The 16,214-nt window shown below is 41.1% G+C and overlaps 1 protein-coding gene across 1 annotated transcript in view; it reads left to right on the top strand.

Moving 5' to 3' along the window:
• The window catches only part of DNER (delta/notch like EGF repeat containing), a 259,501-nt gene that overhangs the window by 101,462 nt on the left and 141,825 nt on the right, over nt 1–16,214 (top strand). The window contains exon 2 of the mRNA XM_075861264.1: nt 14,156–14,437. Within this exon, the coding sequence (XP_075717379.1) occupies nt 14,156–14,437 (282 nt within the window). The remainder of the gene's footprint in view (nt 1–14,155; nt 14,438–16,214) is intronic.

Here is a 16,214-nt window from a genome sequence, read left to right on the forward strand (position 1 = left end):
GCTGCAATACCTGTGAAACGTCGCTACATGTGTGTCGATGATTCACAGTGAGCAAGTAGAAATGAAGGGGTAGCAACGCTCATACGAGTGCTCCATCCCCTTCAAAACAGCTGTTAGCCGGGGGTCCCGGGAATCGGACCCCGACCCATCAGCTATTGATGGCCTATTTTGAGGATAGGCCATCATTTTTTACAAGCTGGAAAACCCCCTTATGTATCAGAACTATTCTGCCCCACAGCTATGCCTGAATTGTGCTTGCCCAGGATAAGGAGAAGCATTATGCTTGCAGATTGTCACATAAACAGATTGTAATGAAATGCAATGCTGTCTTCCTATAATTGCGGAGTATAACTGAATTGGCATTTTAGTTGAAGAAATAAACTTCAAAACAATTATTGGATAGAGCACAATGACAGATATATGAGTGTGTGCTAAAACTATACACACAGAATTGAGTTTAACACAGCATGATATAGATTAGAACATTAAAATGGAGCTTAGTACACGTTGTGAAGTTTAATCCCGAATCGAGAGCAAGGGACGGAGAGAGAATAAGACGGGACATACCTCAGCGAGAAAACAAGAAATAGGGCAGTTTCACACACACACACACACACACACACACACACACATCGTATTTTTGAAAAACGCTTCAGTTTTTGTGCCACTTTTTCATTCAATATTTTAAGCTAGAGTGGAAGTGAATTCAAAAGAAATGGGAAATATAAAGTAAGGAGTTATACTTGTTCTACCTGCTGGATCTGCTACTGGTTTTAACAAAAAAAAAAACGCATCAAAAGTGCAGTGGCGGTTTTTGTTTTTTAAAAAAAACAAAACACTGAGTGAAACCAGAAAAGTTTCTTTGCTTTAATACAATACTAGAAGGTGAAAATAACTTTAAATATTTGAATATGGTTTTAGAATCCTTCAGGTCTTAAATAGGTGTTCAAAGCTCCAGTCCAAGTGAAAAAAAAAAAATATATATATCTATATATATATATATATATATATATAGTACACAAGAAAATGGCAACAGCACCCTGCAAACACCAATGGCACCTAAAATATATATGCATTACTGCTGAATCTACTTACAATAGGGAGGTTCTTAGCGCACATTTTGATCAAATTGTGTTTGCCCACCTGCCATGACAAGGTGTCCTCTATAAGGTGTGTCCCTACGCTGAACATTTACACGGAACTGGGACTAAGCCTACATATACTTGGGGATGGTAGGAACCAGCATTAAACTAATTAAAATCACCCAGGGAAGAATGGGAGGAGTACAAGATCAAAAAATGGAGGCAGTCACTAATCCCACATGTATGCAGTACATAAGAGACAAGAGAGTTTGATCAGCACATTCCAGCAAAATGAAACAAAATGTGTATGCAGGTGCAAGTACGCCTGTGACTGCAAAACAATACAATACACAAGAACTTGGCGACAGCATACGGCGAACTTCAATGGCACCTAAACACAATAAATAAGTAAATATGCATTACTGCTGAATCTACTTACAATAGTTAGGTTCTTAGCACACATTTATATACAGTGGCGGATTAAGTAGACCATAGGCCCTGGTCTGTTCCCCAAACTTGGGCCCCCCTTTCCCACCGCCGCTCTGCCGTGTCTATAGTGAATAACAACTTTTTGTGCGAGCATTGACAAATGGGTGTTACGATTCCCCTTGTCAAAGGGCTGTGTCCCTACATACTGACAGTCTGAACATACCCTAACTGTTGAGGTATTCTTGTACAGTATTATCAATACCTTGACAATACACTGTTTGATTCCATGGATGTATAATATGATACATTTGTTGCTCCTAGATCCCACTACCACATTTTTATTATGTGTTGTTTTATATTGTATGTGATGATCTATGTATGTTTTTAAATATTTTCCAAATAAAGATATGTTTTTGATATTGGTTAGTGCTTTACTTGTACTATGGTTATTTACACTTTCTAGTATTGTTGTCTATATATGTCTTCATAGGTATTCTATATCCAGTATTGACGTATATGGATGTTATTTCTGAAACAGGTTTTCTGTCTGGCCTGGACTTTATAGGTATTGACCCTTAAATACACTCCCCACACCAGACTCCCTAAATACAGACCCCTTAAACAAATCCATCCCCTGCTCGCCTCGGTCTTCTCTGTGGAGTCTTTCTGCTGCTCATGGAGCTGCGGTCATGTGACCAGCAGGTCTCTAAACGGTAGTAAGAACTTCAGAGATGAGGTCATGTGACCTTATGTCTAGAGGTCCTTTTGCAGGACATATACAATGCCGTTGCGTCGCTGTTTTTACTGCGATTCACAGCAAAAACGCAACAAGACTACATTGTACTTTGGGCGGCCATGGGAGCCTCGGGCCCCGGGCGGCCGCCCTAAAAGCCGTATGATGATCCGCCATTGTTTATATATGTGTATATGCTACAGCAGCTGAGATATTTTTTATGACCCAAAGATTAAGATTTACTTTAAAGACAGTGGTTAGGGATGAGCTTCCTATCTTGTTAACAGTAAATATCTAATAAAGCAAACAGCAGCAGCATGCCAGTTTAATTTGAGTAGCATTTAAGGCATGGGTAGTATTGTATGGTGGTATTTACTTAGGCATCGTATGGCACTGCTACTAAGGCTCTGTACAGTATATTATTTTGTTGTTTATGGTGTTTCGGCACTGTTAATTATTGGTATTTAGGGCAATAGAAGTAGGTGGACAGAATTTTTTTTATATTTGGTCTAGCAAAGACCCAGCATATCAGCGCAACAATATGTAAGCATTAATGCAAAAACTAGAATTAATTTTCCTTTGGGAGATTAGTCTTTTAATAGATAGGCCTTTTAAATTTGCTTAATCTCTACAACTGCTATTGTCGTGGAGCAATGTAATTGGAATAAGGTCAGAGCTGTCAAATAAAAAGAATTGAGATGTATTTCATTGAGCTCCAGTTGTGAATATTTAGATAATATTGCTCAATAAATGAGCCCCTAAACTAAAGAGTCTTCTTGTGCCTTTGTGGTTACCTAGTTTTATATAATATAGATAGGGGTGAATTCTATAAGTCACTGCCACATAAGCAGTAATTCAGATGGAGTGCTACTTTCTAATATACTCCCCAAGGGTGGCCGTCAGTGCAGTATGAGTTGAACCGCCCTCAGGGGCCCAGCCAAATAAGGGGCCCAATATTCTGTTGGTAACCCACTGCAATAGAATTAAAGACTTTGTAAACCTTTGAAAGGGATTTGTTTTAATAACAATGTCAAACAGTGTGTTTGGTGTAACTTTATAATTCGTTTTTATTAAAAATAATTTTTACTTTTTGAGGTACAGGTGCTTTGTGTCCTGTATACAGAGCAGCAGTATCATTCGCAGAATCCTGTACCCGTCAGGTCCACATGACTGAAGGGTTCAGTGTCAGCGGGTCCTGCATGTCTCTGACATGCAGGATCCACCTGTAATTTGGCACATCTAAATTATGACACTGACACTAATGACATTAAAATCCATTTCTAAGGTGTACATAACCTTTAAATGACAAAATTCTTACTGCCTGTAGCTGCCACCAGGGGACGCTCCTTACATACAAATGTATACTACTAGTATTGAGTCGGAGCTCTATATGCAATGAGCTTCCTTTAGTGGTGGTGGTGGGCCGCCTGAATTTTATTACTGAACTGTGTTACGTGAAGCTAGGGATTAGGAGCTCTGTGTCACGGAGCGGGTTAGTGGACCCACTAGGCCGTACCACCGCAGCGGGGAGGTAGCTGGCCAAACAGGACACCCCAGAAATACAATGTTCCGCACAAGGGTACCTGAATAGTCCAGATGGTGGCCGCAGCTCTGGCACAGATGAGATGGCTGCAGCAGATGGCGCCAAACGTGGCGGATGACACAGGAGCCGCAAGTTGCGCCAGACGTGGCGGACTCTTCCGGACGTGGCAGAAGACACAGGACAAGGCGGATTCCTCTGGACGTGGCAGATGACACAGAACGTGGCGGATTCCTCCGGACGTGGCAGATGACACAGGACGTGGCGGATTCCTCCGGACGTGGCAGATGACACAGGGCGTGGCGGATTCCTCCGGACGTGGCAGAAGACACAGGACGTGGCACGACTCGATACTAAGGCACAGCACGGGAAACAGGAACAGGTAACAAGGCACGGGTAACAATTGGAACGGGAAACACTAAGGGACCATTTGCAAGACAGACTGGGAAAACTAACAACGCTCAGGCAAGGATTAGAAGGCCTGGGGCCTTCTTATAGACCAGGAAATCGTGGAAATCGTGGCAGTTGATGATGATGACGACTTCCTACGGGACACAGCCGAACGGAGCGGAAGTGAGCGCTGGCGTCTCCTAGGAGGGAGACGGGGACCAGCGCTCACGGATCCATGGCTGCGGGCGTCGGGAGGTGAGTGAACCCGACGTCCCGCTGCCATGGACGCTACACTGTATCAGAAAAACAGCACTCTAAGGGTATGTGCACACGATAACGACCATTACGTCTGAAATTACGGAGCTGTTTTCAGGAGAAAACAGCTCCGTAATTTCAGACGTAATTGCTCGTCCTCGCATTTTGCGAGGCGTCATTGACGGCCGTAATTTAGAGCTGTTCTTCATTGAATTCAATGAAAAACTGCTCAAATTACGTCCAAAGAAGTGTCCTGCACTTCTTTGTGAGGCAGTCAATTTACGCGTCATCGTTTGACAGCTGTCAAACGACGACGCGTAAATGACAGGTTGTCTGCACAGTACCTCGTCAAACCCATTCAAATGAATGAGCAGATGTTTGCCGACGTATTGGAGCCGTATTTTCAGGCGTAAATCGAGGCATAATACGCCTCGTTTACGCCTGAAAATAGGTCGTGTGAACCCAGCCTTACCCTTGCAAAGTTGTGTTTTTACTATTGAGATATAAGAACATCATAGAGGGGGTCTCCCGCTTGGGACCCCCCTCTTTTAGGTAGAGTGGAGAGCCACTAACAAACAGTGTCTCTCATTCTGGTGATCCTGCCATGTATTACAAGTTATAAAAAAAAAATTGTATATTATAAATGACACTGACCACCATAACATTTTTAATTTCCCCTACAGCCATCCATCACTTTTTCTGGCAGTATCAGCTGTTTGTTGGTGGTTTCAGAAGGCAGACATGCGGCAAATAGCTGATCGCTGGCAAGTCAAGTTTGAAAAACAAATTAAAAATTACCTTACGGTAGCCATGTACACCCTGTAGGAGAACAAAACTTGGATCTCTCATCTTGCCTTACAATATCTTTATTAATAATTATTTGCTGCTTATGAAGCTGTTAGTTCGGGCGATCGGTCAAAATTTGCGGCCGAAACACGCACACAGGAAAACTGGCCTTTTGTGCGTTACATATTTGAAGCCTACCTTTGTATTCTGAGATAGATCACCTAGCACCATAAGGGCACATTCACACGTGGCGGAATTGCTGTTGAGTTCCGCTGCGGACAGTCCGCAGTGGAATTCTGCAGCAGCCGTTTTTACATTTGTTTCCATACATTTTTAGGAAAGTTAGTTCAGACGTTGCAGAAAATAACTGTGCAGAAATCAGGCTGCGGTGCAGAATTTTCCCTCCGCAGCATGCTCATGACGTTGCGGAGAAGAAGCGGAATTTCACTGCAGATTTCAGCCTTTGCAATGCAAAAACTGAAATCTGTGGCAAGTCCGCTGTGATATCTGCAACGTCTGAATTACCTGTCAAATATACAAATGTTGGTGCAGATTCGTTGTGTAATTGCCCCAAATCTGCACCAATATTTGCAGCGGAAAAATTCTGCCACGTGTGAACATGCCCTAAGCATTCAGCTTGATATTTTCTGGTGCCTCTGCACAGGCCATTCAGATCATTGCTGATCTGTTATGTTGCATGGAACTGGCAGACCCTCAAGGTGTAGACCCCATTACCCGCTTGTTGCTATGGTACAGACATAGATTCTAAGTTTGTGAATTCAGAAAAGTAATGTTATGGAGTTCAGCCGCATTTCTCACAACTATCCCTCATATTATTGTGTAAAGTCTGTATATAATATAGCTTATCTGCCCAAAGGAAATATCTCTGCTTTTTACCTCTGACTTGCACACAGAGATAAGGGGGAGGAAAGAGAGTTAGATTCGTGAAAACGTATGGATATAGAGGATAAGAGTATAGCGATGAAACAGATTGAGGTAATTTGTTTCATATACAAGTAAAAACCTCCTTTGGGATCTCCAGCTGGAGGGAGAACAGTGACACAATTTATGTTAGTCATTAGGAAGAAGACGTATATTGGTGGAAGGGGAGAGAATGGATAAGAACAAGCATGACAAACATCTTTCATACAGACTGGGTTCTCTTGTAAACGGGTTTACTTGCTTTTACTTGAGGAATAAACTTTAAACGATTTTGCAATATTGCGCCTTACTATTTCTGCTATGGCAAGTAGGGATTTTTCAGAGGCTGCGAGGTTTCAGAGAAAAGCCATTTTCAAAGAAATCATAATAAAATTCTTATGTTATCTTCTGTGATGACTTTATAGCGTTACTATTAGCCAGTATTTATCATAAAATAAATTATTCTTACTGAGATCAACAATATACATGAATATACATCGAAAGACCTGTCAGCACTCTATTTAATATATTGTATTTGCATTAGACATTTATGCACAAAATAGAAAGCGAAGGAGAAAAGAAAAGTGTTGCCTCTATTGTGCCAAATTCTCCTAGGAGGCAGCAAATGACCTTTCACTGCCAAGCGCCTCTACATAACTAGCTGTTCTGCAGCTTCTGACATAGATCCGACTGCACACAGCCTCTGGTTGCTGTCAGCTCAGGGCTGACATCTTATGTTCTCACCTGCCCTTCTCTCAATATTAGGGATGCCAGGTATGTGAGGAGGTTGAACATAGCAGAGAAAGTTGTATTAGATAGGGAGTAGAGAATCTGCCAGGGGAAGGAGAAAGATCACACAGGCTTTACATAGGGAGTAGAGAACCCACAGCATAGTGTGTAGAGGGGTGGGGGAATAACACAGGCTGTACTGTATTACAGTGTAGATAGGGAGGAGATCACATACGCAGGGGGAAGGTGAGAGATCACACAGGCTTTAGATAGGGAGGAGAGAACCTACAGCAGAGTGTGTAGAGGGTCTGGGGAATAACACAGGCTGTACCGTATCACAGTGTAGATAGGGAGGATAGCACATACACAGGGGGAGGGGGAAAGATCACATACAGACATTATCAGTGTAGAAAGAAAAGAACCCATCACAGAATCTGCAAGGGGAGAGATCACACATATAGGCAACACCAATTTCTGTGTCCCCGCAGGAGTGAGAAGATCACACATGAGCTGTATTAGAAGGGGAAAGAAGTATAGTAATAAAGCTGTGCTGATACATGAGAGCTAGTGAAGACAGCATCATTCTGGAGGCACAGACCTTACATCCAGCATGTATTGCTGGGAGGGATACGTCCACATCAGAAAAGTCTAAAATACTAGGAGCAAGTCGCAAACTGCATATTAGAGGATTTAACATTTTTCAAAGGAATGGAGATTTCAGTCTGAAATGAAGTGCAATTGTTTTAATTCTAGGTAACCGCAAACATATTTAAAAATATTTTTTTTCCTATGTCAAAGGTGTCCATAGCCTTTAACAACCAGCGAGCACATGATTTTCATGTATAGGTGGTAGTTTTACGGTCGCGTAAAAAAAAACGGCCGCGAAAAAGGAGTGCAGGTCACTTCTTGGGACGTTTTTGGAGCCGTTTTTATAGACTTTATTGTAAACGGCTCCAAAATCGGCCGTAAAAATGCAGCGAAAAACGCGAGTGGCTTAAAAAAACTTCTGAAAATCAGGAGCTGTTTTCCCTTGAAAACAGCTTCGTGTTTTCAGATGTTTTTTGGTAAGCGTGTGAACATACTCTATCGCTGTGTTTGGGTCAGACTTAGGCCGGGTTCCCACAGGTCGGATATGCTTCGTAAAAATCATGCAGGAACAACATTCTGTCTGGAAAATCGCACCATGTTGTGGTGCAGTTTTTCAAACTGAATTTCCGCTGCTGAAGAAAGGCGTTCATACTTACCTCCTCGGTCTTTTTTGTGCGTAGTGTGGCCTCCTATGATGACGTTGCAGGCCATGTGACGCTGCAGCCTGTAATTAACTGCAGCGGTCACATGGGATGAATTGTCATCCCAGGAGGCCGGACTGTAGGAAGAAGGAGGGCGTTCTGGGTAAGTATGATTTTTTTTTGTTTTTCCGTAGTTGCGATTTTTGCGGCATAATCTCTGCAAATACGCCGCAAAAGTCGCAACACTTGGCTTTATGTTGCGGGGTTAGCATCCCCATTGAATTCAATGGGGAAATCCCACAATGCAAAATCAACAAAAACACAGCATAAATTGACATGCTGCAGAATTAAAATCCGCACCGCAGGTCAATTTATTAACGTTTACGCAGCATTTTTCTTCCGCATTGTGGGCATGAGATTTTCTAAGTCTCATCCACTTTGCTGCTACTATTTACACACAGAATTCCGCTGCGGAAATTCTGCAGCGTTTACGCTACGTGGGAACCCGGCCTTATAGGCACAAAAATTAATTTTTTATATAAATTTGCATGAAGGCGTCCATGAATGTAAAGTACTGGGTGGCATTTTTACTATGTGCCAGGTTTTTACTTTTTTGCAAAACCTTTTTTGTTAAAGGGGTTGCCAGAAAAAAGCTCTACTGCAGTGATGATGTGCCGAATACCCGCACGTGCGGTTAGGCAGCACGCCATAACTGCAGGACAGCTGACAAACACTGGCAGGACCACAGAAAGGGCGGCGCTGATGTGGTGGGGAATATACTAGGTGAGAAATTTTTGTTATTTTAACACATTCCCTGCCTTTAGCCAATTTTCTTTGTCTCTCTCTCTTTAAATCAATTAAATATATACAGTATACACCACGTTGCACGCTTTTTTTTTCTTTCCTGAGCCAGAGCAGGTAAATTAAAATACAGTCCGGTATAAATCAAAATGAAAGTCATTTGTTTTACCGCTCTGATGGTCTCCAGACTAATTTTTTTCCCAGACATAAAGTCCACTGACAGCATGCCGTAGGTGATGAACGCTGCGTGTACTACTCCACTGGGTTTGCTGGACTCTGTAATTGCAGCCGTTTAGATGTACAGCTACGCTCCTTCCCTCTGTGTCCTATTCCAGCTACCTTAGGCATGACAGTAAAATGGAACAGTACCAAACAAATGCGTTTTTCGTAAAAAAAATTATATGGGTGAGTTTATACGCAGCGGTTCAAGAAAAACTGCATGTTTTTGGGGCACTTTTCTTGTCGTGTTTTTTTTTTCTTGAATTTAATAGGGAATTATTAATTGCACTACAAACAGTGTGTTTATTTGTGTGAGTTTTTTTGAATTTTGTTTGGTGTTTTTGGGGTCAGTGTAGTTTGTTTTACATCGCACCAAGTTTTTAGGTTCTGCAATTTCAGGCTCATCTTTAGAGAAAAAAAAACCTTGGGAATAAAATCATTAAAACAATGTGTGACTATAAAAAACGCAACGCTAACAATTCTTGTAGAAAACGTCAGAAATTCATGGTGTTTTTTACAAGTCCCAAAAAATGCTGCACAAAAAATATATCTAAAGGAAGCGTTATTAAACATCAAACAAAACATAAAAAATCCATTCGGCATGCCAAGCATCTAGCCTGGCCCTGGGCTTCGCCGTTACAACTTCTTCCGTGGCATGCTAGGCATGTACAATCGAACACAATTCAAAATGTCCCTCAATTAACAGGTGAAAATAACTTGCGTTTCCACACAATATCTCAAAATCAATAACTGTATCAAAGCTTTTGTATCAATAAAAACCAATGGGGAATATTGAAAATGCTTGAATATATTGGTTTTCATTGATACAAAAGCTTTGATACAGGACCCATGCTGTTATTGATTACAAAAATACCTAGCTCTTGTGACTGCACTCTACTGTTGGACTTTATTAGGGTATGGCCACACGGATCGGCCCTGAAAGGGTCGCAACGCGGCCAACAACCGCGCTGGCACTATGTAAGAGCCGCTGTCAAATACCTCGTTAAGGGGTATTCCGGTTACAGGCGCAAGCGCACTGCCACGCCATTCATTCTCTATGGGAGCGCCAGAGTGCAGTGTTCGGCTTTTTCCGGCGCTGCAATAGAGAATGAATAGGGGGTAAGTTGTTGTAATTTGCAAAATCGTGCGGCCATAAAGGGTGTATTAATTCATGGCCGTACGATTTTACAGATAAAGGGACAGTTTACCCCCGTTAACATGTGGCCACTAACAGGCTGTTTGACAGCCACACCAAACATGGTGCCGGCGCGGTTGTTAGCCGCGTTGCAACTGTGTCAGGGCCGCTCCGTGTGGCCCTACCCTTACAGGTCCTTTTTTTTAATATAGCTTTCCCTTGGATATTCCTTCCAATACATGTTTTTCTAATTGTATAATGGCTCCTCTGTTTATAAAGAGAAGACCCACCTTCACAACCAATTTATTGCATTGTTCCAAAGCATCTAAAATGAAGAATGAAGCAACTTTACAAATAATCTTAATTAAAAATCTCCTATCATTTTGGGGGTCACAGCAGTCGAGCCCTAACCAATTAGACAGTGATTGCATCTTATCAATGGTAGGAAAACACCTTTCATTTCCAACTATGTTATTACCTGAACTAGCAAAAAAAAATAGATTGTTACAATTATCTATAAAAGAAAAAAATGTAAAACTAATATCTGTAGAAATGTGTGTTTTGCCTTTTATTGAGTTACATTGGGGCAGATTTACTACTGTGTCTGCATCTAAAATGTGTTAAAAATTGTGCCAAATTTTGGTCCAAATTTGCTCAGTTTAGCGCAACTTTGATGTTTTCACCTCACTAGACACTTATTAACTCCTTCCCGACCAGCCAACGTAGATCAACGGGCTGCAGCGCTGGTCCTTGTTCCTGCAGCCCGTTAATCTATGTGTGCTCCTAACGGAGCGCACAGGCACTCCCCGCAACCCGGCATCTCCCAGTACAGGCTGCTACTAGCAGCCTTAGTACTGAGGGAAGACACCGGGTGGGATCACAGCCGTGATCTCCGCCGATTAACCTCTTAAATGCGGCGGTCAATAGCAACCCCCGCATTTAAGAAGTGGCAGCAACATCGGCACCCCGCTATGGGATTGTGGGTTCCGATGGTTGCTATGGCAACCAAAGGCCTAACAAAGGCCTCCGAGTCTGCCATCTATGGAAGCCGATTAGGTCCTTCCTCTAATCAGTGTGAAACTGACAGGTATAATACTCTGCAATACATAAGTATTGCAGGGTATTAAAACAACTATCCAACAGTTGGATCTTCAAGTCCCTAGTGGGACTAAAGCAAAAGTTAAAAAAGTTTAAAAAAAATGATGTATAAAAATAAAAAAGTTCCAAGTAATAAAACTAAAAATCGCAATTTTCCCCCTTATAAAGTGCTTTATTATTAGAAAAAATAAAAATAAATAAACTATCCATAATTAGTATCGCCGCGTCCGTAACAGCCTGAACTATAACAATATAATGTTATTTATCCCACACAGTGAACGCTGTAAAAAAAAAAAAAAAAACTATACCAGAATCGCTATTTATAGTCACTTCAGCCACCCAAAAATTTTATAAATAAGGATCAAGTCGCATGTACCAATTAATTGTACCAATAAAAACTAAAGTTTGTTCCGCAAAAAACAAGCCCTCACACAGCTTTCATGATGAAAAAATAAAAAAGTTATGGCTCTTAGAATATGGTGACACAAAAACGAAATAATTTTTTTAAAACCGTGATTTTATCGCCCAAACACCGTAAAACATAAAAAACTATATACATATGGTATCGCCATAATCGCATTGACCCGCAGAATCAATTAAATATGTAATTTATAGTGACTGTGAACGCCTTAAAAAAAAAAGAATAAAAAACAATAGACTTTTCACGTCCTAATTCCACTAAATTCAGCAAAAAAAACTGTGGGATCAAAATGCTCCCTATACCCCTAGATAAATTCTTTTAGGGCTGTAGTTTCCCAAATGGGGTCACTTTTGGGGGGTTTCTACTGTTTTGCTATCAATGGGGCTTTGCAAATGCGACATGGCACCCGAAAACCTATCTATCAAACTTGAGCTCCAAAAGCCAAATGACGCTCCTTCCCTTCTGAGCCATGCCATGTGTCCAAACAGCAGTTTATTGTTACATATGGAGTATTGCCGTCATCAGGAGAAATTCCTTTTCAAATGTTGGGGTGTTTTTTCTTCTTTATGCCTTGTAAAAACTGATAATTTCTGCTTTTTATTGGAAAAAATTTTAATTTTCACTGTCTAATTCCACTGAGTTCAGCAAAAAACCTATGGGGTAAAAATGCTCACTATACCCCTAGATAAATTCCTTGAGTGGTGTAGTTTGCCAAACAGTGACTTTTTGGGGTGTTTCGACTGTTTTGGCCCACAAGACCTCTTCAATATATGCCTAAAATATATTCTAATAAAAAGAAGGCCCCAAAATCTACTAGGTGCTTCTTTACTTCTGAGGCCGGTGTTTCAGTCCATTAGCACACTAGGGCCACATGTGGGGTATTTCTAAAAACTGCAGAATCTCAGCAATAAATATTGAGTTGCATTTCTCTAGTAAAACCTTTAGTGTTACAGAAAAAAATGGATTGAAATGGATTTTCTAAAAAGAAAAAATGAAATTTATACATTTCACCTCCACTTTGCTGTAATACCTGTGAAACAGCTAAAGAGTTAAGTAACTTTCTAAATGCTGGTTTGAAAACTTTGAGGAGTGCAGTTTTTAAAATTGGGTGACTTATGGGGGGTTATAATATATAAGGCCCTTAAAGCCACTTGAGAACTGAACTGGTCCACAAAAAAATAGGTTTTGGAAATTTTCTTGAAAATGTGAGAATTTGCTGCTAAAGTTCTAAGCCTTCTAACGTCCTGGAAAAATGAAAAGATGTTCAAAAAATGATGCCAACATAAAGTAAATATATGGGAAATGTTAATTAGTAACTACTTGTGTGGTATTACTATCTGTTTTACAAGCAGATACATTAAAATTTAGAAAAAGGCTCAAAATGTGGGTGTTTTTCACAAATAAATGCTGAATTTATTGACCACATTTTTCCACTAACATAAAGTACAATATGTCACGAAAAAACAATCTCAGAATCGCTTGGATAGGTAGAAGCATTCCCAAGTTATTACCACATAAATTGACACGTCAGACTTTAAAAAAATCAGCTGCGTCCACAAGGCCAAAACGGCTGTGACCTGAAGGGGTAATAGTGTCTCAAAAAAGAGGGAGTTACTTACTGAAAGGTGCGCAGGTTAAAAAGTGCCAAAGTGCGCCAAAAACCTGGCACAAAATTCTGGCGCAAAATAAGCTAAATCAAAGATGGTATAAGGAAGAGAAAAGTGTCTAACATGTCAGGCAAGATGCGCCACAATTATCACGCTGTGTGCACCACTGTGATAAATTTGGCTGCCTGGTCTAAGTTTACACTGTCTAACTATTAGACAGCATTAGAAAGGCCCGATGCACATGGCCGTGCCAGTAATCACGGCCCGCGAATGCGGGCACGGCCGGCCGCTGATGGCCGCCTGCATTTTTGGGCCGTGCTCCCGTACGAAGTATGGGAGCTCAGCCGTAAAATATGAAAAATAGGACATGCTCCATAATTCCCGACACAGTTCTGCTGCATGGACACCCATCTGTAGCGCTACAGAAAGGTGTCTGCGGCCAATAGAACTGAATGGGTCCGTAATTGCGGACCGTATTAGTGTCCGCAATTACGGAGATTTTTTTACGGTCGTGTGCATGGGGCCTAACACTATGAGCTTAACGAACAGACTTATATTATGTCTAGCAATGTAGGTACTATTATATATTTATACAATGTATACTATACCTGCATGTGAGAAATATACTCATCATGGATGAACTTTTGCATGCAACATTTCTATGTGTAGCAGAAGGTTCTTTCCAGGAACATATATGGACTTTATGAGAGAGAACTTGCAGACCACTATTTAAAGAGCAGAAATTCTTATCATTACTATTATTATTTTTTTTCTTTGCAGTTTGTTACAGATCCCTGTAGAGAGAAGCCCTGCATCCATGGAAACTGCAGTGTCAGCGGGAATAGCTACATGTGTATCTGTAGTGAAGGATTCAGTGGAGTCCACTGTGATACTCCACCTTTTGAGCCCACAGACACCTCTATCACTGAAATGCCAGAGTTTCAACAGACTACATCAGGGCCTACAATCGAAATGCCTCAATCTCCAGCTGTAATGGTACTGCCAACATGGAAGCCAAGGCTGGGGCAGAAGGTGACAACCCTACTGTGGGATGAAGTACAGGTGTGTGAGAGCAGCTATTAAATTTATCCTAACTGATTCTGTTGGTTTTCCAGTTGCACACAGCTCTAACATCCATATTAGTGAATATGCATGTTACCCAGGCCAAATGTTCGGTGGGTTGTTAAAGATTACTTTTCAGAATAAGTTGTCATATGTGTGTACATGAGGAATAACATTTATGAAAATGATATGACTTGTATCCTCCCTCTGCAGACTCTCTTTCTAATTCTCAGTTGTCTCTGAGCTAGTGGGGGGGGGGGGGGGGGGCATAGCAGCTATCATGTTTTCTATACACATCACACAAAGAAGAGGAGAATCCTGCTCCTCCTATCTTAATCACATGTATATAGAACCAGCAGCAACATCGAGGACATTATACAAAAGTACAGACCAGTGTAGCTGAGAATCCAGCACCGGGGTGACTTAGAAATCTTACCAGCAGTCTATATCTTTCTCACTCTGCCCCTGCTTCTTCTACCTGTTTACCCCTCCCCTCCCCATAGACTTGAGTGCAGCGTGTCTGTGTCTGACTCCCGCTGCTCCCTCCTCCTACTTCTCCCTCCATTTTCTATAGACTTGTATAGACAGGCAGTGAAGAGACACCCACCCCCCCCCCCCACTTTCTGCAGCCCATTTGTAATCAGGGATGGATTTTGCTTGACAACAGGGGGTGGACAGCAGTTTAAAGGAAGGGAGACACCTAGTAGCAGTAACTTCACACAGAATTTGCATGGATAGAACAACTATATTTTAACTGTAAGTAAATCATAAAGTTAATCAATATGTATACTTTTAGATTAGCATTTACATTAGCATTTGAAAAGTTAGTGTCCATTTAATTATTTTTCACTGGACTGTTAACTTACATGCATATGGTCAGATCTAGGCAAGAGCTAACAGATCATCCCCTGCCCACTAAATAAATCAGAAAACTAGACTATATTTTATTTATGAACAGTAGCCTTTCTAGAGCCCAATGATTAAGGGTGGTGACAGATCTTCCTTAAGACTAGGCTATGGAAAAAAAATGCTTTCATGTGGAAGGTTCCTTCATCTGAAAGATGAAGAGAAGTAACTATTACTTGATAACAGACTGTTGTTTCTTATCTTGAGACTACAGACACACTAGATCTATTTCAAAGGTCATTTGCAACCTTTTTTTTTTTAATTATTAGATTAATACGGTAGTTTTCTATGAATCAATTATTAACAATTAGGGGTTCAGTCAGAAAGCTGTCCTGTCTCTTTAAGATGTAATGGTGGGCTCTATGACATTTGAAAAAAGGGCATTGGAGAAAAAATGCTACCCATCTGACAGATCTCCAAATGTTGCAAGATCTGGGTGAAGCTGCTGTGAATCGGTGACACTTTGACTGCATTGAGGTATTTCTTTGATTGAACTACTAACTGTATTTTTCAGTAAACATAATGGAGAAATTCGTTGAACACTCTATGCCAGTCTTCTGGTGTAGAAAAATTGCAATATGGGAAGAAAGTTTTTTGCAGAACAGTTTTGCAACTTTTCCATTTTTTACGCTGCCTCCGTCACTTTTCCAAAACTTTGGCAGGGCTTAGTGGAGGCGTGTGCATCCGAGTCTCAACATTATTCACAGATCTGCACCAAAAAAATTGAGGTCACCAGTTTGTGAAGCTGCAAATCCGGACCGCAAAATTACTTGTCTCGAGTTTTTGCTGCCCGGATTCGCGGCTCCCACACTGATCTGTGAAAACCACGGTTGTTGGCATGTGCCAGAGAAAGGAATAGGCTTGCAATTTA

The sequence above is a fragment of the Rhinoderma darwinii genome, chromosome 4 (genome assembly GCF_050947455.1).
Source record: "Rhinoderma darwinii isolate aRhiDar2 chromosome 4, aRhiDar2.hap1, whole genome shotgun sequence".
Taxonomy (NCBI): domain Eukaryota; kingdom Metazoa; phylum Chordata; class Amphibia; order Anura; family Rhinodermatidae; genus Rhinoderma; species Rhinoderma darwinii.